The sequence below is a fragment of the Phyllopteryx taeniolatus genome, chromosome 3 (genome assembly GCF_024500385.1).
Source record: "Phyllopteryx taeniolatus isolate TA_2022b chromosome 3, UOR_Ptae_1.2, whole genome shotgun sequence".
NCBI classification, from domain to species: Eukaryota; Metazoa; Chordata; class Actinopteri; order Syngnathiformes; family Syngnathidae; genus Phyllopteryx; species Phyllopteryx taeniolatus.
Genome location: NC_084504.1, coordinates 25,947,090 through 25,969,732, shown reverse-complemented (window position 1 = coordinate 25,969,732; position 22,643 = coordinate 25,947,090). Strand labels below are relative to the sequence as shown.

Sequence of the window (22,643 nt, the reverse complement as noted above, 5' to 3'; positions counted from 1 at the left end):
CCCTCCCAAGTGCTCCAAAAGACATGGACGCTTTATCCGCGTTTCTCGGCTGTCATAAAAACTCTTGACCAGCGTCGTTAACGGGTGCATTAGTACGTAATGCTTTTGAAAGGCCCCGTAATGGCCTGACAGCGGCAGCCAGCGGTGCAGCGTTGTTTGTGAACTTTGTCGTAAATGCATTTGCTCTTTACGCATCCTGTAAATATTACTACTACATTAGCCAAGCTTGCGCACTTAGTAGTTAGTCTGTGTGTGGCACATTTATATTGACTTGGTGTGAGTGTGCGTTTGTGTAGGAATGAGTAGCAGGTGGAGGAGAAAGCGCGTGGGTTTACATTGAAGTATGCCCAGTGGCGGTCGTTGCGGAGATGAAAGATTTTTTTACCCAGGTGGGGGTCGCCTGTCGGAGGAAGTGTGCATGTGTGTTTTGCCTCATCTCATTTGTGCCCTGCATGGGCAATGACGGCAAGTATTACTGGCTGTTTTTGGCATGTTAGAGGAAGCTGGAGCATCCAGAGAAAACCCACGCCAGCCCAGGGAGAACATGCAAACTTGACACAGGAAGGCCGGAGCCGAGATCCCAAACCCTAAACCTCTGAGTCGTAAGGCACGTGTGCGATTGTGCTTTGAATTTTTTATTGAGATAATTATATTTCAATTATAGTGGGTACTCGATATATGACAACGTTCTGTTCCTACGGTGGCCATGTAACCCAAAGCTCTACAAAGGTCAGAAGACTGTGTAGTCTGTCACTAACCTACTCTAATGCACTAGTTAAGTCATAATTACAGTATATATTTGACTGAAAAATACCTCTAAGCCATAAATATAAACTAATCAAATGAAGTAAGTGTGGTGGTAACTGAAGTTGCCGTGTTCTACAGTGTGACCACCTATTCTTACACCGCTGTGCCAACTAGTTCATTGTGTCCCATTTGCCTTCTTGTCAAAAAGCACAAATAGATGGACTCTAAATGCCGATATGCCAGCTAAGAGTTCTATCAAGCCAGCGGGAATGGGAACAAAACAAGAAGTAGAAACTTACCAAGATAAAACCAGGAACAGACAGCCATCAACTAGTGCTCAAAGTCCCTGTAAAGTGAATTCAAAAATGTGTTTCTAAAAACATTATATATGTTTGAAGATAGAAGATTGCCGAAAATGTGTGCCAAGGCTGATAACTATGCAGTACTGAATTTTGGACCTATATAGTTAACCTGTTTTTCACCATTTCATTTTTCCTGAATTTTTCGGGTGTGTCTAAAACTGTTATACAGGAACTTGGGTGCCAAAAGCTATTTCTTTTAACTTTAGAGCTACTTTAAGCCCTTGGCCAAATTTACACCATGATTCCAGCTTTCTGCCGCTCCGCCTCTGAAACGGAAATTTGTGTTTTTGTCCCGGTTTGTCTGTCCCTTTCACACAATCCAGCGACCTAGGAAAAAAACAACTTTGACAGTCAGTCCATTTTGTCCTGCTTAGAGTCACAGGTCATCTGAAGCCTCTCCCTATCGTTCTTTTGGCGACGGGCCGGGTAAATCTTGTAGTGGTTGCCAGCTAAACGCAAGGCATCCATAACGAACCACTATTCACGCTCACACCTCTGGGCAATTTAAAGTCTTCAATGAAACTAAAAGATATGAACCTGGAAGCTCTCGACTGTAACGAACTCGATCAGTCATCCCCATGACTATGAGCAATCATCTCCAAGTATCATGACTCAAACACTTGACTGTACAACTTTGGAGGTTCAAGGTACCAGTGTGGAACTGGAGACTTTGGACCCGGTCATCTGCAGGTGGTTCTTATCAGGGGGAAACAAGTCATCTCCCTACAAGCACAGCACACTGCAGTGTGTCACACACACACACACACACACACACACACACACTGTGTGTTGATGTGAGGTTATCTCTGCTGTGGCTCACCGCCAGACAATTTATCTGACTGTAATCCACAGTGCTACTTGCGGCGACTCCTAATTATAGAGAGAGGCACTCAAACAGACAGGCATGCACACAGTGTCTCCATGTTCTCCAGTCCGCCATTCACACTAATGAGCCACTCCCCCCCCACAAACACACACACACACACACACACACCCCTCCCACCCACCTAAGGGAGTAGCCACCCTCCTCGGCCCTTACGGCTCCTTGAAGGAGGCCACCAGGACTACCTGCTTCTACCAGCCGGCCATCTGCTTCTCTGATCGCACAATGTTGCACTCAAGCAAGCAAGATTTTTTTCTTTTTTCTTTAAAGCACCATCTCTGGCTTGCCTTTGCACTGTCGGGTGTGTTGGTGGGAACAAAACCAGTGACACGGCAGAGTATACAAAGGACAACAATGGAGGATGTCAATCATGTGTTCGTTCTTCTTGGCAGGTGATTTTTTTTTTTTTTTAGAAATATATATATTTTTGTCTTCTCAGGATTTTTACATTGTCGCATCAGTGACAATTCTAAAAATAGGGGAAAAAACAAAGTGGAAACTGTTTTCACTAGTTTGTTCTTGTGTGACATAAGTAAAATGGGGCACAACTGTTTGGGTCTTAGCTGATTTGTTCATTTGCCATTAAGGTCGTATCAAGGTTGGCTCGTGTTTTGATTGCGACTGAGTGTGTCATATTGATTTCATAGTTTGCTTCAAAGGGATTGTGAAGGAGTTTGGGTACCACTGTGGTTCAGTTTGGAAAGTATAAGTTATTTTGGACTTTGGATGCCCAAATGGAACTGCTAAACCGTCTTGCTCAAGCAGGTATTCAAACCCAGAACATCTTGAGTGTGTGGGACTTCCTCAATCATCCATGTGACGATCATCTACAACTCACTGACTGAACCACTCGGGTACACAAACACAATCAGGCCAAATTCTAACGTTTTCCTCACTTGTGATCCAAGTCAACAAAGGTCCGATTATCGTACGTCTCAAGAAGAGCAATTATCGTCTGGTGTAAAGAGTAATTTTTCTCTCTGATCTGCACGGAAAATAGTCGGGGTCATCATGAATGTTAAACCTGTTTAATATTTACGACCGCAAATTCAGTGGTCAGGCAACACTGTGTTTGGCCGAGCCAAAGACTGTGTGATTGTGACATGAAACAGAACAATAGCCAGTTAGGAAGCAACCTTGGGGTAGAGGAGCAACTGGTTGTCGAGTTTTGTTGACGCCTCATTCACCACAGTGAAAATTATGAAAAAGAGTAAAGTTTGTCACCAAAATCTAGTTAAGTGAACAACACACACTGTATTTTTTTTCTCCCTCATTGTGTGGGATATCTGACATTTTAAAAACTGGTGCATATGTTAAAAATTTTCTGTGTGTGTGCGCGCGCGCGCAGCTTGCTTTAGCGTACGCAGGGCTTTCGAAAGAAGCAGGGGGTTTAAAGACAGAATTGCATGCTGAGAGTTGAGGAACTGTGGTGACACGGGGGCAAAAAAAAACAGAGGATGAAAGAAAGCTGCCGCAGGGAAGTGGAATGAGATGAGAGCGATGAGCTGTCAAAAAAGTGACGAAGCCAAAAGATAGCGACGGAACGCATAGCATTGAAAAGAGCAGAGAAGAAGAAACGGAGAATATTTGTTGTTTACTTATTGAGATTCAGCCGAGACGAGTACAATCCTCCCACAGTCCCACAGGCTTTAGTTTTTGTTTTCTGTTTTCTTTACGTCCCTCTTGTTTCACTCTTTATTTCTGACTCGTCTTTTTTCATCCCTCTTTGTCCTCCTCCCGCCCCCTCCATCTGCACTACCACAACAAAATGGCACTCGGTGAAAGGCTTAACTCTTTCAAGATGTCTCCAATGAAAATGGTGTCTTTCTGCAATGTTGAAGGACCTGATGTTATCGCAAGCAGTTTGGTTATCAGTTTGGCAGGGCAGAGATAAAATACACTACACTACATACACTGCATATTAAATCAGGTTTCAAAATGGTGAAAAAAATTATCCCTCAGCTCTCAGACACTGTGGGTCTGTCCCTGTAATGCGCTGAAAACATGTCCCGCTAAAATTGCTTTCAGATACGTTTGTACTTCTAGCATTTGCCTGCACATCCCTATATGTTTGAACCGCAAAAATATATCTGCTTAAAGCCTCAGGTGGCTGGAATATATACCACCGAGTCGCTGCAGGGCTTTTCCATACCGCGACGAGAGGCGGTAGGTGCTACAGAACCTCTGCACAGGAGAAAAAGGTGGAAAAATGCCGGCTCTGACAATGTAGTGTAAAAGAGGTTTCTGATTATGCGACGTAAAAAAAAGGCATGAGTAATTTTACAGGCAGTGTCGAAGGGGTTTCTGATTCTTCATCTGAAGGCAGAAAATTGCCAGGTCGACTTTCCGTCTCAGTGCTGTTAATAGAGAACATTGACGGGAAAAGGTTTGGACACAATTCGGCTTTAAGAGACACTGCACTGGACATGGAGCTTCGGATAATACTTGAAAAGTTACAAGCATTTCCGGGTTGACTTTGTCACCCCATTCCATCAGTGCCTTTAATAGAGGACAGTGAAAAGCTAGCTTTTACAGGCAGTTCAAAAAGGGCTTCTAGTACTATCGCTAAAGGCAGAAAATTGACAGGTCGATTTGTCCCTACCAATTCATTGTGTCGTTCATACTGAACAGTGACACAGGAGAAAGTTGGGGAAATGAATGATCTTCGAGGCATTCACGGAGCTTCTGATACTACCCCAAACCTCATCCCCCCCCCCCCGTTCTGTGTTGGTGCTTACAGAACAGGGACACGTAACATGGGAAAAACGCTTCGTGTCCTGTGTCCTCTAACTTTATCAAGTGTCATCTTTAGGACAAAGAGGACGGGACAGAACAGAGCAGAAGGTACTGTGATGACTACTGCTGCGTGCCTCTTTTTCCGGCTAACCCCACCTAGCCCCAGGGACAGCGCAGAGCAGAGTTGCACTGAGGCTGTTGGCAGAAGGTGTGTTTGGCTGTGTGTGTGTGTCCAAATCAGAGAGCAAGTCTGCACTTGTGTGGATGCCTGTGATCTGTGCCCCCGTCCGCCGCTATGGCCCCCTAAAGCGGCACAGGATGGGGGTAGGAGGGGGACGGCGGGCACCTAACCGGGCACAGATGGCACCAACAGACAGACGAAAGAGACAAGAACACGTTAATATATAATTATCTGTACAATGACACAGGGTACACTGGAGTCGGATGTGGAGGGGCGGTGGGGACTCTAGGGATGTGCAGGTACGAGGACAGGATTTGAGAAGACAGAAGGTGAAAGGAAGCAAGCCAAGGACTCTGGCCACACGCACACAGCTATTTTTGAAAGTGTAGATTTTTCAAGTGCGTTTTAGCCTCTTGTCAACACGCAAACTGTGTTTTAGATTTACAAAAAGCAAATCGTTTCTACACAGTTTTCAGCGTTTAGACATAAATTTATATCCTGTTTATGTACATGTCCTGTTATGCATTTTGCACAACTTTTTCCTCAACCAATGGCTACATACACTATTTACAAAGAGTTTGCAATGTTGAGCTTTCTGGTGAAATTTCAAGATGAACCTAAAATGCACAATTACCAGGAGAACTTCATTTGAACTTGTGCATGAACATGTCAAACTGTTCAATGTTTCAGTCGATTTTTGCACAACTTGCTATTGTGAAAAATAGCTGAATGGCAATATTTGAAACAGGTTTAATCCAAGAAATCAATTGCACCTCCACCTAAACGTACAGAGAATTTAGCTTCACTTCAAGCTGTTGTAGTCCACTTACATTGGAGCTACATTTGGCAGTGATCACATCCAGCAAATTGAGCTACAGGGAAAAATGTTTTTGTTCAAGTTTGGCAGAAATCTGATCCCAATTCAGTGCCATTCCCGCCTTAGTTAGGGCTTTGATAAATACCTGGGGAGGTGGAAAATTGCCTGGTCGACTTTGAAAATGGGCACAAAGGGTGGGAAAAGTACGGAGTTTAGACGAGCGTAGACTTTAATTTGTTAGCTGTGCTGATTACTCAGATTAGTGACACACAAAAGATCCACCTAAAAGTACAGATCAAGGAATTTTAGTTGTAGGCCACTTGCCGTAGAAGTCCAAGTTGGTCAGTGAGCAGATCCAACTAATTGAGCTATCAGGAAAAGTATCTCTTGCATCTTGTAGTTGTCTTGGCAAATGTTTGATCCCAAATGAGTGCCATTCCCACCTTTCTTATGGATATGATCATCCTGTGCCTTGGAAGGTTTCATTTATTTATTTATTCAACCTTTATTTAACCAGGCAGGTTGATTGAGAACATGTTCATAGAGGTTGCATTTGAGGCAATTACATGAAAGTGATACAAGTGATAATCCGTCATACAGAAAATAACAGAAATACACAAACACAATAATACAGCAATACATGTTAATAATAATTGGCTAAAAGCAAGTGCAGTTTTCTTGAACAGCAGTTTGTAAGGCGTTCTTAAAAGCAGAAAGAGGGATGAATGAACTGAGGTTGAAGTTCTGCTGCATTTGATTGCAGTCATTTGCAGCAGAAAACTGAAAAGACCAAAGGAAGTTTGGACCTTTGGGATTGTGAGATTGAGGAACCTGCTCAAGCGTAGACTGCAGGTAGTGCGATGGATATTTAAAAATGAGTGTAAATAAGGAGGAGTTAAAAGGTTGAAGATTACCTGGTCAACTTTGATCATGGGCAGCATGTGGCATTGGGAACCCACTTTGAAATTCGCATTACCACCACCCACAGGACTGGAGTGAAACAGCTCGCCATGTGACGTGACTGCTTGTTCAGGTTTAGCAGAGGTCTGAGCCCTATGCAGTGCCATTCTCCTTAAATTTGAATGTTTCTATAAAAAGTATGATAACTCATTACTTACTCCATACTTAATTATAATTTTCCTGGATTCACTATAGTTTCTTTTCCTAAAATGGCATCCTTGAGGCTTCTTTCTGATTCGCTAAAATGGCCTAAATTCAGGGATTATATTCTGATTAACATTATTGGTTTTACTTGACCTGTAGCCAAATAACAGAAAATGACCACTTTCTCTTCTTGTCCCATGTGTTTTTCTCAGCAAATGTAAAGCAAACAAAAGATCTGCAGCACAGTAGTTTCTTCGTGCGTCCTCATGTCGTGGCTTTGGCTTTCCCTTTCCCTCTCCATCTTTTTTCCTCCCCAGCCTTCTGCAGAAAAACGGCATATATGTGGCCGCATTCTAATTCATTTGAGTTATGGCTTAACATCGCTAATGTGGCACGTTTGACCCAATCGTCGTCAGTTTTCCTGCACTTGCTGGCTCATCACCACCTCAGATGTTTTTCTCTCAAAGGTTGTAAATCGAGTGTCAGGCGCATCCCCGCTGACTGCCTGACTTTCTCATTCTTTTCTCATTTGCCCTTTCCTCCCTGGACACCAGTTATGGTTTCGTCCTTTGTGTACTATACTGTACAGCGAAACCCGTTGAACACAATCAGTTCCATTGACTTCCAAGTTATTTTCATTTCAAACCAAGACATTCCCATAGGAAATACTTTGAAAGAGTCCACTCTAAAAATGTTTGCATCATAAAACCTATTCTCTTAAAAACTCACTAATTTGTGTTTTTGTCCTCTTTATGAAACACCATAATATGCAGCCAAGGGCCACCTGTTTAGAAAGGAAACTAGTACATTAATTAGTACTGAGGAACATGGTGATGGATTTTGACCGAGTTTTTTTTTTTTTTTTTCTTCTAAATGTTAGAGACGAGCTAACTTTAGCATGGGTTGTTAGTGGGAGGTATGGAGTCTTTGCCACATGTATTTCTAGTGAGTTTTTTCATCAAATCATCTGGAAATCATTTCATTTTTAAGGGTAATGTAAGTGATTTTAAAATGATAAACTGTATGTTTGTAGTTTAAACAATTAATATAGGCAATTCTAAACACACAGGGGCTGTCAATTATTTGTATTGCTGGTAATTTATTAGTATCAAGGAAAAAAGTGGTCATCCGCATTATGATTTATGGCTTTTGAATCTGGAAATCTACAACCATTTGTATAGTCTCTGTTGACGTTTTTAAGCTGAAACCTGCATATAGAGTATTACTGTAACCTCCTGTAACCCGCTTCAGATAAACGCGTTCATGCTGTTCTGGTGGTACCGGAAATGGGATTGTCCGAATTGAGATTGCTATACAGAATAACATTAAGTATTGGAGATACCAAGTGTGTTTGTGTTCCCTCTCGCCAATTTTTGAGCGCAACTACGGTTGTGTCTCCTTGGTGCTTATGTCGTTGCAGCAGGGAACTGTGATGGCAAGAAAGTGGCACTGGATTTGATGAGGGGATTTAACCTGGAGTTGCTGCAGTAAACTTACACAGTCAACCAGAGCAGCACTATTGGAGCAATATACTGTACTTGTAGTGTCAAGAAGACATTTGGTTTCAGTCTCAAATGTATCATTAGCACCCTTTACACTGTCTGGAAAATAAGACATTTTTTTACCTTTTTGTGGGTTTGTGTTTTGTACAAATGGCACTGACAATAGATGGAGTGTTAAAGCTGCAATTTCCCGCCTTCAGAGGTAGTATCAAAAGCCCCTTTGACACTGACTGTTGAAGCTGGCAGTTTTCCCATGTTTTTTTTTTTTTTAATACTACACACATCACTGTTCTCTATGACTTGCATTGACATGGTGTGGGGGAACAAAGTCGAACATGCTTTTTTTCAGCCTCTAGAGGAAGTTACAGAAGCCGCTTTTACAGTGCCTGCAAAATCTGCCATACTTCTGCCTTTTTTCCTTGATGTTCCGTCGTCCGAGCAGTTTTCCAAAAGTCCCTTTTATACTCCCTGTAAAATTTAACATTTTCCCCTTTTTTTCCAGGCCATTATTCAGTACAAATGACACTGACATCGAATGAAGTGATAGTCGACCCAGAAATGTTACGCTGAGGGAGTATTGAAATCCCCTTTTCCACTGCCTGCAAAATCTGGCATATTTCTGCCTTTTTTTCCGTGTCGCTGTTCTGTCAGCGTAGCAACATTTGATCGGGGCCATTTGAGTGATTTCACTTGTCATTATGATTTTAAAAGTCCACACACACTTATAACAACAAATGGTTTTACCTGACCACTATCCCTAGTTGAACGTATAATCCAGTCCTATTATCCCAAAAATTGCCAACATTTTACAAATTCGGCCAGGATATGTAAACTTATGTACTGTAGACGCATGCGGTGAAGGCTTAGGAAATTTGGCGCCTCCCTGACATGCAAAGCTTGTCTCAGTCAAGATGTATCGCTTCGACATACTTCTTTCAACACTGTACTACTGTACATTCACCTTCAGACAGGACTTAGGCGGGTTTGAGTTTTTCAGCGACTATCTGGGGATAGGTTCCACAGAAAAATCTTGAATTTTTGAATAGTGAACCACGAATAGGGGTAGTAGTACTGTACTGTTAATCTCCAATAACCAAGTATGTCAGGTTGTTTCTCAATTTCTCCACGTACTAGCGACACTATCCATCTAAACAAGGAATGACAACACATTTTATTTTGTTGATGTATTTTTGATTGATATTGCGATATATCTTATTACGATATTGTTTGCAAAATGTGTCACGAGTTACTGTGAGATTCAGTGTCAGTTAGTGATCACCTACACGCAGCTGTGCATATCGTTTTCCTTTTATGTGAACTGAACATGTTAGATGAGGACACGAGCGTTTGCGGAAAGCCCTCATTTGAACCGACGTGCCCCCCTCTTCTTCTGGTCATTGCAAGCTTTGATCTGCCGCTCATATGCTTTCCTTTTCCAGAATGCCCACTCTTGGCGCTTCCACAGAGAGCCGCTTGCGACCTTTTATAGGACAGCTTTTTGTTGTTTATGTAGTTTTTCCCTTTACTTTGCTCTCTCGTAGTACTCCAAAATGCTACTAGTCTCCAGCACTACTGTGCTCACTTAGAATTGTTTATCTCTACATACGTTATATACTTCATTAGGTACACTGTGTGTCCATCCATTTTGTGTGGCACTTTTTCCTTGTTAGAGTGGTAGGTAAGCTGGAGCCTATTCAAGCTGATTGTGGGCAACTCTTGTTGCCGGGTTATGAAAACATATACCTCAATCAAGCCTTCATCAAGAGTTGTTATTTTTGTGAATTGGAGAGTGAACGGTTGACTCGAAACGTCTTTGACTCCTCTTTGGTCAACTACAACATTTCCACATATGTATTTTAAGTAGAGGTAGGTAGTTTAAGTATTAATGATCAACATTTCTTGATTTAAATTATTATAAAATATTACCATGAAATGTTGACTTTCTTCCACATTCCCAATTAAAGACACTAAATTGTCCATAGGTGGTAATGTGAGTGTGAATGATTTGTTTGTTTTAGATGGATGGATTATGATGGAGGGATTAATATGGAAGTTTATTTATACAAGTAGCATTGCTCTCATTATGCCTGGATCAGACTACAAGACAAATTTGGACTACAGACAACTGCCATAAAATTTTGCTGTATCTCGGGCAAACAGTGGCCACACTATACGACATTTATTCCGATAGCACCGTACCTCGTCTTTTACGATTACTGTGCTTTATCTTATCAAATCAAACACTGTCGGAGAGGCGGAACCAGAAAAGGTGTCACTGGATGCACCTGTTACCATGGCGACAATAGCAACAATTGATCATGCCAATGTATTGTGTTGTGGGGGTGGGGGGGGGAGGACAAAAATAGGAAAAGCGTGGTGTCGTGCACAGGAGTGGGCTGTCTAATCAAGGAGAGCTTGAGGTATGTTCACATACTAATAATTAATATGTGGCTCCCAAGCAGGTAACATAATGAGATGTAGCCGAGCAAGCTAGTGCTAGCACTAACGTTTTAATGTAAACAAGCCAGCGTTCTGTCATCATGCTCTAAAGCTTTGATAAACATTGGTTCGTGCGCAGGAATAAATGTTGACAACAGCGACCGAGTATGTTGACAACAGCAACCACGGGAAGTGAAGCGCCAGTCACAATACGCAATCCAATTGGTCGACGTCGAGGTGTGCTGGCGGAGAGTTGACGTTGACATGTCGCACTACACGGATGATATCCAAAAAAGCAAACATGCTAGACTTTTCATTTTGGCGTCGTAGAGCTATCGTTGGGCTAAATTGTTGGTCGTGGATTATGTCACACTACAAGACGTTTTGTCGTTCCCGACAAAATATGACGGGCCCGATCTGGGAAATCACCTGCGATAGGTAATTGGGCCATTATCCCAAAAATCCTGTAGTCTTATCTAGGCATAAGGTGTACCTAATATTGTGCCTCAAAAATGTTTTTCCTGTCGCGCATGAACGTGTTCAAACAAGCCTCACCTCTTAATCACATCATTAGGGTAGTGTTGTTGATGAATATCGCTTGTTTATTTGCGCCCTAATGGTTCGTCCGTCTGTGTGCTGGAATCATAACCGGCTGATAAATCATTTTGGAGCCAAGAAAACATGTTAGCTGGGACTTTACACGTTCAACTCTCACTGACCTCATTACCCCATGTGTCAATCAAACATTCTCATGCCTCATCCTTTGTTCAAATGTGTGATTTGTGTGAAGTGGGTACACACATAGCAATTTTTTACATCTTAACCAGTTTGTAAAACGTGTTCTTACTGCTTTTATATTGTGTGGTGAAATGTCCACCGATAATTGTGAATCTCTTCTCTTAGGGATTTGCGATACTAAATATTGAACCAGTTTCCCATTGCCAGTATCTGGGCAGATCGGGGAGGGGGAAAAAAAAAAAAAAAGCACTCGGGAAAAATGTTTAGACATCCGACAATCAGGCCAAGAAAAATGCTCAAAGTCGGCCCGGTAATCAGTATGTGTGTACCCCAGGTTAGTTTGTGTCGTCTTGTCTTCTCCAACCTTCCCATGTGCTCGTATTTGTGAATACATTGTTGCACTCATGTCACTGTGCCATCTCACCACTCTCTCTTCTTATGTTTCTTCCCATCCACGTGTCCTCCCTTTGTCTGGAGCCAGTAAGCAGCATGGTATGACGGAGGAGTTTAAAAAAACAGGTAGGGGTGTCTCAGTCGGGCCACACAACAAACCTGTGGCTATCAAGCTTTCAATATTTGTTCAGTATTTCAATGTTACAAGTGGAACATTTAAAGTTGAATGCTTTTTCTTTGTTTTTGTTTTTTTGTGATGCTCCTACAGAAAGGTGTACCAATGTTAACGAAAGTGTGCCAACCATAGGCTAGAACACGGTTGCTGGATGTGTCATGTACTCAAGACAAATAAACACTTCCCTCAAAGAGACACCGCCATAATATTGTTGGGTAGCAGTAAGAACTGGTAATTTTGTCAGTTCATTGACACTATTGTTTGCAACATAGACATCGGTTTTCTCCTGAGCGCCATCTGAATTCTGTTGGTAACCAAAACAGCAACACTGAGAGAGGAATGTAAGATGTAGTAAACCAATTTCCTGAACAGTATTAAATGTAATCTTATGTACATTATTCTGATATAAAGGCCACTTTCAGTAGACATAAATGGTAATATACCGTAATACTAATACAGTGCTGGTACTTTGACTTAAGTGACTTAATTTGTCGATTTTAATTTTGCTCCGCGTTGCAAGTGAGAATTTGAGTTTTGGGCAAGCTTCATTTACCTGCCGCTCGAGTTGACGTGACAAGAAAATGAAGCAATATAGTTGCTGTAATGCCCTCCCACGTGGCCAATGAGAGCCACAGTTACTGATGTACTTCCAGCAATATATTAAACTGGACAAACTCTCAAAACACAAATAAAAACACTCCTGATGTCACTCACAAGGCCACGCCCCTTCAAGGGACACATCCAACACATAGAGTACTACAGTAATTACTTTATAAAATCAATTTATTTATTTGCATTCTCTTTACAATAGAGTGCTATTGTTCTTTTTTTCTTTTTTTTTTTTAAATAAAAAAAAACAATTACCAAGTACCAAACAATTTTTATTTTTATTTATTTTTTTGTGGGGCAGCAACAAATTAATGGCATTTCAATGAAGAAAATTTCTTTGATAAGACTACATAGCGTTACGAGCTTGGTCATTGAACAAATTAAACTTATAAATCAAGGTACCACTGTACTCTTAATGTTATTCCAAACATGATCCCTTCCTGCCGGTAGAGTAAATAAACACCCCTATTTGCGTAAATACGGTAAATTTTCTTTATTTTACCACCCTGTTGGAAGCGATGGTGTTCAACCTTAAAGGTTCCACTGAAAATCACATTGTCATTGAGTGTTCCAGTAATGTTGAGCACAATTGATGTGATTGATGTGTTGACGTGGCGCGGCAGGCCATAGACTCTGTAATAGCCTATTTGCCCTCCATAGGCAGGAATGATGTCACATGCAGCACAGGTTTGTTTGTGCCGTCCGCCGTCCCTCCCGTTCTTCATCTCATTGCAATCAAACAAACAATCTCACTCACGCTAATCGAGACTGTTTGATTTACCGTCGTTACGACAAATGTGACCTCAGCAGCTGTATTCCAGCACCACCTTCTTCTCTTCTTCATTTCCTCACATCCGAAACATGGCAATTAAGTCGCTGTTGCACCTTCCGGAACAAGAAGCGCCAAAAGAAAGGTGACATTGATTGATTATAACACTGTAGTCGCCTAATTTTCGTCCTCTGCAAATTGACTTGAGCAGAGGATTCAAGTCAGAGAAGTACATTTCGGATAATAGCCCGAGTGCATGATTAAACCTTTTCGGTTTCTGTTAAAGCGGGATACACACAGTCATTTTTAACATCCTGACTAATTTCTATTTAAATGTGAGAGACTTCACACATCATGAAAAAATTAACAATCACACATCGTGAAAAAAATGTACAATCTCAATCTCCTGAAAGTACAAAGAAAGAAAGAAGCAGAAATAGAACAATCTAGGCTAATTTAGCGTATCTGATAGCAACAAAAAGCTTGTCTTTGTAGTGTGGGGAATGACTTGGGAGGCACGTTATACTCTCGACAAAACCATTTGTTTTGTTTGCCTTAACATCGATGACTTCCCTTGTGAAGAAAAAAAAAGAAATAGACATTGACAGTGTAGTGGTTCATATAGCCGTCTTTCCTTGTGGACATAAGCAAATGTTTGACATAAATGTAATCTTGTTGTGGTTCACATGGCTTACTTTCACATAGCTTACCTCAGAAGACAAACCTTTGGAAGTTTCAGGGTTCTCACATGACAAAAAACGCCATTTGATTCGCATTAACCATTGGTCGTGTAATGGTTCGTGTAGCTGCCTCTCCTAGTGGACAACACTGTAAATTCTATTAAATTTAACCAATGGACAACTAATTTCACCATTTACTTTCAGAACCATTATCGGGAGCTATATTTACTTGAGACATTTGTCAATGATATTGTACGTGATTATAACACAATTGATTGTGTGAAAATAATCATCATTCATACCCAATTATTTCATTCATCTCTTTTGTACAAAATTCTCTTTCCAATTTACTTTTCATAGGGGCCATTACAGTCTTTTTCCTCTTCTTTTATTCTCCTGAATTTGTCGCAATGTGATGCAATGATCAAACTGGTGCTAATCATAATATATATCATGAGAATTTGTGGGTTTAATGTTTTGGGGAGTTTTAATTAGTCTGTTTGAATGTGATTCCAGCAGGATGCCCATTGTGACTGACAGCGGATGATTAGCTTAGCAGTAAGTACATTGCCACCACAGTTGGATGTCATACCTCATATTGGCTTTCAATTTGTCGCTATGGTGACATCTACAGTAAATCCGCTGATGAACGATGCCTTGCATAACACTATTTATTACAGCTGTACTTTAATTGGTCGTTCATTGAGATCCATTATATTTTGAATCATTTTTCTCAGTGTCAAAACTTTCACATCATAAAACCTTTATTTAACAATATGACTTTTCATGTGTAAGCAGAAATTTGCCATTAATATTTATACCTTAAAGACAAAAAACCCCTCTCTTAACTTTAATGACAAATTAGGAGGGGTAATAAATGTCGCCAAGGCACCTCACGCAGCTCTTTTTTTTTTTTTTTTTTTTAAACAACTGTCATAAGTATAAAATGAAATAAACCACTAATTTAATGTAAAATGTTAGACGGAAATCCACACACCTTTTGTGACAAGCATACGGCAGCTAACCAGTCGTCGGCTAGCGCAAAACGTTACCATAGCAGTCTACATCTTCGCTCTGTGCTCGCCGCTTGTCAAACAACCCGAATATCCAGCCACCATTCTCTTTACCGCTTATCGTCACTAAGGGTCACGGGTGTGCGGATGGGTGCAAATGCACGACGACAGTCACACCACAGCAATCCATCTCCCGACTGAGAGCCATTGGAGGGTAGAAACCTACAAAAACACAACCACTAACGGTGCCAAACATGGCTTAACCCACGCAACACGCACTAACTACTGGTTCTACTGTCATGACATTGAAACAATTCGCTGATATTTCTCTTGAGGGGGAAAAAAAGTATAAACCAATGCAAAAAGAAAAACAGTGTTAATCATTTGACACCTCCTGAAATGAGGTCAAGTAATGTGTGCTGACGGCTTGAACAATTGGTTGACGATATGAAAGCTTAAAGTTCAAAATTTGCACATTTGAAGCAGATTTCCCCCGAATGATCTATTAGGCCTTCAGGACCACTGTTTTTAAGTGTGTCCGCCTTTTCGAATTTGACTCTCTGCTGCGGCCTTCCTGTGTGAAGTTAGCATGGCGTAGGTTTTCTCTTGGTACTGCCGCTGTCAAAAACCTGCATTTTATATTTATTGCAGACTCTAAATCACAGGTGTCAAACTCTAGGCTGGGGGCCAGATCCAGCCCACTACATAATTTTTATTGTGGCCCATCAAAGAAAATAAATGTCTACTTTATGTTTCTTGCAAAATTGATCTGTGGTTTTCATACACGCAATAAAATCTGTATTAAAAATTCTTTTTTTAATTTTTTTTACAGACGTTACAAGCATCTCCTTTTAACATAAAATCATATTTTAATATTTGGTTGTCTCTTTTTTTCCCCTTGACCTTTGATTTCAAATTCAATTTATTGTTGAAAATACACAAAACAATATAACAATGAAATGCAGACATGTATGTATACATCCATGTAATAGATAAAATATGATGATCTGATTATACACAGTACATTAATCTGATGATCATAAATCCCTCTGAGGGAAACGGTAACAACAATGCGGCCTGCCAGGAAAATGAGTTTTATAGCCTAGCTCTCATAAATTGTCCACAGGTGTGAACGTGAGTGTGAATGGTTGTTTGTCTATACGTGCTCTGTGATTGGCTGTCGACCAGTCCAGGATGCCCGAAGTCAGCTGGGATTGGCTCCAGCTCACCCGGGACCATAATAAGGACAAGCGGTAAAGAAAATGGATAGATAGATAGATGATTTACCCAATACCTTGGATCGAAAGCACAATGATCAGCTCCTCAAGGCACGGACATATTTTGCTACATTAGAATTGTATTGTCCATTGCCTGTGACTGTGCAATGTTGTAATGTTGTCTGTAATGAATTTCACGCCGTTTACAGAGCCACAATGTAAAGGTCACCGTGTGGCTGTTGAGTAAAGCTCCCATGTCTTAATGTTTGCCCACTCGATGGAACCATTTGGTCTGGTATTTAACTGTAAAGATACATGTTCAACAGGAGATAATCATGTCGTTTCTCTACTTTGGGAATTGTCTGATTTTGCGTTTAATTGGCCAGTGAAGATGCAGAACAATGCTGGTCGACTGATGTAATGAGGAACACAGAGGATTGTTAGTGTAATTGCTTTGGATTCACTGTGAAATTCAATAGTCTTTTTTTTTGGGGGGGGGGAAGAATTGCAAAGTACAAAGCAACACAGAGGCCAGGTAGATAAATTATGCAGCGGAGACATTCAGTTCGCTCCTTCAAAATAAGTGAATCAGGGGGGACATAAAAGCCACATAAATTAACTTGAGAGTTTTCTGCTCCTCAAAGATTCCTCTCGCCAAGTCCACCCGCTGCCGTTTCCCGGTTCACTGGCTGATGGATTAGCTGTGGTCATGTGAAGATACATCACTTTAATCAGTTCTAGAAATTAAAAAAATGGTGCAATGATTGATTCCTCTCAATTAGAGGCATACACGGTGCTTTGGGCTCCGAGCAAGGAGTTGCATGAGTGGCTTGTGAAGGGCACGTATGTTTGTGTTTGTGAGTTTTATGCCTTTAAAGCTGCTTCCACAGCAAGAAACACTGTAGAGCCACATTTCCAGTTGACTTTATCAAGCCACTGTTTGAATCAGACCAGTAAACCCGAGTCTCTTTTACACTGAGAAAGAGACAATTGTGAGTGTCAGGTGTAAAACTCACTGCTGTCCAAACATTCCAGAATTCCTTCTACACAGACGCATCCTGGTAATGTTACTAGGGGCCACTATTTGAGGAAATAGTCTTTTGCACAGACAGTGGAACACTTAATCCAAATTGTGGTGTATAACACACATCATTATTTAAAAGAGCATGTATATTATTTTTTTGTACGGACCGGCATAGAAACAAAAATGTTTTATTTTGACTCATTTAAAACACCAATTGCCAAGTATAAACTTCTTGAAAGTATGAAGTACCATATAAATTATTACAGTTTGCAGTGTGTTGAGGTACCATGCAATGTAGAAGCCAAACTGAATAATACTACTGTTTGTGCTTTACACTAACTAGTTCTTCCAAGATTTTAACATTCTGATGGTTTGAGTAGACAATGAAATCAAATGACACATGAACCGGTTCCTTTGTCCTTAGACATAATGTTCAACATTGGGATAACAAACGGAATTACCTTTAAATGTTTGCATATTTGCAAATGCGCGTTTGTGGGAGATCAGAATCATTATTTTTGCCAAATATGTCCAAAAAACACACAAGGAATTTGTCTCCGGTAGTTGGAGCCACTCTAGTACGACAACAGACAATTGACAGAGAATACTTTTGAGACATAAAGACATTGAGAAAAACACTGCGCAATAAAAGGTTGCTAGTAATGTGGTAATGCCGGTACCTTTTTTACAATTTATTTATTTATTTATTTATTTTTTGAGACAATTGTGCAAAAAGATGCAAAGTTACTAGTAGTGCGATAATCTGGGACAATGTCGATTGTGCAAATGTTGCAGATACTCCTCAGTCAGTGTGCAAGTGGTGCAGATGCTACTCTGGCATGAGTATTGGCCAGCATTGGTCAACAACAACAGAAATGCAAATAGTGCAGCGTGGCGAGACTACCACAGTGAGTGGACGAGTAATGTATAATTGGCCCACATTCATTAATAAAGACCAGGTCTAGCACAGTAATGAAGAAATAAGCAGGCAAGCGCATACAAATGAGCGGGGCAGAGCTGAGAGAGATTGGCCCAGAACAGCTGGTGTGTTGCACCGTGTCGAGATCTCCACGGGGGGTGTGTGTGGCGTTTGATCACCCTAAAAGCGCACCACAGGATGCTACTTAAACTCCTTCAAAACAAACAAACCCTTCCTTTTGCTGCACTGTAACTACTTCTATACCACTTGACCCTTACATACTCACCCAGTTATGGGGATGTGTGTACCCTGCATAAGGGGTTTCACACATTGTTTTGGCTTTTTGGGGGCCTTTTATTTTTACCACGTTGAAGCAATAATCTCTCTCTCAAGGTGAGCCCTATCATATTTAACATGAGTTATCATTTGAGCTGTTTCTGTTCTTCTGATACCCAGTCCACAAATATCTATCCAATTTTGCTCCCTAATGCAGTCGACTAAGCCGGCTGGGCGTTGTTGGCAAGTGTTGTGGTTGGTCACGTCGCAAACAAACTGTGCTTGTCGGAAGCAATCTCTCTCAGCTCTGCCCCGCTCATTTGTGTGCGCTTGCCTCCTTATTTCTTCATTACTGTGCTAGACCTGGTCTTTATTAATGAAGGGACATCTGTTTCATTAAAGCAGGAAGATGCCTGCGAGGGAGACGGAAGGAGGGAATGAGAGGGGTCAAAAATGGAAGGGAATACAAGGAGAAATGAAAAAAACATGAAGATGTGGTACATACTCGGTGGGACTGTTTAGTCAGTTAATTGCGAAATGTTGGAGTAGGAGTGGTTGGAAGCAGGGACAAATCACATCCGCTTCTTCTACATTGTTGCAACCAATCAGCGCGACGGCTCATTGACATTTCCAATATTTGACCAATCTCGGGTCAAAACTGTTGGATTGACAAATTGTGACGGATTAGAGCTCTATTAGGAGGAGGTCTTCATTGATACGAGTATCTTTTTGGAATAGTACTAAACAATTTCACTAGTATTGGCACATTATAATGTATGTCAAGTAATAGTGTAGTTTGAAAAAAAAAATAAAAAGGACTATTGTGGAGACGCACGAGCAGTGTGATTAATTGAGACATGGCGTCTGTGTTAATGTTGGGGCCATTACTTGAGGAATTTTTGCATACACAATGCAGCATTCTTTTAAACAACGTGGTAGTGTGAACACCATTATCATAGGTTAAAAGTTTTAAGAGTCGATTTTGTCTATTTTGAGAGGAGAGAGTAAAAAGTAACCATGGAAACCGGTAGTAATAACGCTAGTGGGAAGAGACGTACTGCGCATGGATCTTGTTCAGGGATTTTTGGGACTGCATAAGACTGTTTTGACTTGCAGCAGATTTTATACGATTTCAGCAAGGTAGCTTACTATCATAGCACATTTGGACAGTAACTGAGTTTCAGTGAGTCAACGATTTTTGAGTTTATACACCACGTTATAATAAATCAAGATGTCTCTGTTTATGAATGGAGTTTGAGCTTCAATTTAAGAGCGTTTTCAAAATAGTTTAAAAGTGAGAGAAGCGCAAAATGAATCTGATAATAGCTTTTACAACCTTCTTTTAACAACATTCAATAAACGTTTTGGAACTGAGGACACTAATTGTTGAAGCTTTGTAGGTGGAATTCTTTCCCATTCTTGCTCGATGTTCAGCTTCAGCTGTTCAACAGTCCGGGGTCTCTGTTATCGTATTTTATGCTTCATATTGCGCCACACATTTTCAATGGGAGACAGGTCTGGACTGCAGGCAGGCCACTCTAGTACTCTTTTACTACAAAGCCATGCTGTTGTGACACATGCAGAATGTTGTTTGGCATTGTCTTGCTGAAATAAGCAGGGGCGTCCATGAAAAAGACGTTGCTTGGATGGCAGCATATGTTTCTCCAAAACCTGTATGTACCTTTCAGCATTAATGTTGCCGTCACAGATGTGTAAGTTACCCGTGCCATTGGCACTAACACAGCCCCATACCATCACAGATGCTGGCTTTTGAACTTTGCGTCTATAACAGTCCGGATGGTTCTTTTCCTCTTTGGCCCGGAGGACACGACGTCCACAATTTCCAAAGACAATTTGAAATATGGACTCGTCGGACCACAGAACACTTTTCCACTTTGCATCAGTCCATCATAGATGAGCTCGGGCACAGAGAAGGCGGCGACGTTTCTGGGTGTTGTTGATAAATGGCTTTTGCTTTGCATAGTAGAGTTTCAAGTTGCACTTACGGATGTAGCGCCGAACTGTATTTACTGACATTGGTTTTCTGAAGTGTTCCTGAGCCCATGTGGTGATATAATTTACACATTGATGTCTGTTTTTTATGCACTGCCGCCTGAGGGATCAAAGGTCACGGGCATTCAATGTTGTATTTCGGCCTTGCCGCTTCCATGCAGTGATTTCTCCAGATTCTCTGAACCTTTTGTTGATATTATAGACCGTAGATGATGAAATCCCTAAATTCCTTGCAATTGTACATTGAGGGACATTGTCCTTAAACTGTTGGACTATTTTCTCACTCACTTCTTCACAAAGAGGTGAACCTCGCCCCATCTTTGCTTGTGAATGACTGAGCAATTCAGGGAAGCTCCTTTTATACCCAATCATGGCAACCACCAGTTCCCATTTAGCCTGTTCACCTGTGGGATGTTCCAAACAGGTGTTTGATGAGCATTCTTCAACTTTCTCAGTTTTTTTTGCCACCTGTCCCAGCTTTTTTGGAACATGTTGCAGCCATAAAATTCCAAGTTAATGATTATTTGCTAAAAACAATAAAGTTTAACAGTTTGAACATTAAATATCTTGTCTTTGTAGTGTATTCAATTAAATATAGGTTGGACATGGTTTGCAAATCATTGTATTCTGTTTTTATTAACACAACGTCCCAACTTCATTGGAATTGGGGATGTAGTATTTCCATACATGCTAATCATTGGGAACACTACACATTTTGTTCCAAATCAAAAGATCAAAAACATGTATCAACTGTGTTGTTTCTTTCCAGAAAGTGGGGAAAAAAATACACTTGATATAGAAGACTTGCTGACAAAAATGTGAAAGTTTCTAGTCGGCTTTACACGATCAGGATTTTTGGGGCCGATCAGCGAGTTTAAAAAAAGAAAAAAAAAAAAAATAATGATAACCAATCACCGATCCGATCACAAGATGGAGCAATGTGTCTATTTCAATTACTTTTTCATTCACTGTATATACTTGTGTACTGTATACTGAGTATCTTCAAAAGTATTCTCTAGTCAGGTCATGTATTCTAATCAGTCAGGTCAAACCAACATTACAACATGACAGAAATAATGGGTGCTAACTTACTGAAGTTAAATCACTTTATTGTAATTAAACTACTTCACACACACCGAATCTTTAGAGCATGATTCGACAGAATGCTGGCATGTTTACGTACAACTGTTAGTGCTAGCAACAAAACATAACGTTTTGTTGCATGCTTGCGAGCCGTATCGTATTAAAGGTATGTGAACATACCTCAAGCAATCCTTAAATGAACGTAATCTCCCGAGCACCGGTGACCACCACCACACGTTTTTCCCCATATTGTTCTTATAATACACGCTGTGCCATCCGTTGTTGTCGTCGCCATGGTAACGAGTGTATCCGGTCGTGTTATGAGTTGACAAGATAAAGCCCGGTGATCGTAAAAGACTGGATGCGGTGGTATCGTAATACAAGATTTTATTGCAGTAGTCTGACAGTGCAATCGTGAAGGACCAAATTTGTCTTGTCGTCTGATCCACGCATTATGCGTTGTCTGTCTCAGATGTGTTGTCTCTATGACCTGTTTCACATCTGTGTTGCACCAACTTTTGCCACCTGTGAACTGCTTTACAGCTCAGCACAAAGTGATAATGAGAACAAAATGATTTGTAAAAAAGAGACATGCAGTGCAAGGGCAAGCGTCAAGTATCACACTGTGGCGGAACAGTCGAGGGCCAAGGTCACACAGAGCCACGTTAAGGATGGCAAAGTCCCTGCGGGGGCGGCAGGCTATAACTGACAGCCATAATTGGGCTAATTAGAGAAACAAAACCATCAGCACTGTGGGTAATGACCTGACCAGGCCAACTTGGGTGATGGATGGAGTGAGTGCAAAGCAGGTAGGCAAATTAATTTGAGAGGAAGAGGGACGTAGCCATGATGGATGGCTAAGATGGATGAAGCGGGGCGAGTGGGGGGGGCATGTTTGATCTGCCAGTTGACACTTACACACGCGTGACCTGATTTAGAATTTAGTGAGAAGCTGCTGTAAAA

General features: G+C 41.0%; 1 protein-coding gene across 14 annotated transcripts in view; it reads left to right on the top strand.

Moving 5' to 3' along the window:
• Positions 1–22,643, top strand: part of ccser1 (coiled-coil serine-rich protein 1) — a 118,502-nt gene that overhangs the window by 72,742 nt on the left and 23,117 nt on the right. For 2 of the 14 annotated variants that reach the window (XM_061767901.1, XM_061767904.1), the window contains one exon: positions 11,991–12,028. The exons of 10 other annotated variants lie outside the window; for them this stretch is intronic. In XM_061767901.1, the coding sequence (XP_061623885.1) occupies positions 11,991–12,007 (17 nt within the window). In that variant the 3' untranslated portion in view covers positions 12,008–12,028. Of the gene's footprint in view, positions 1–11,990; positions 12,029–14,651; positions 14,694–22,643 lie in introns of those variants that run through there. 2 more of the 14 variants (XR_009787780.1, XM_061767905.1) reach the window with 2 other exon arrangements.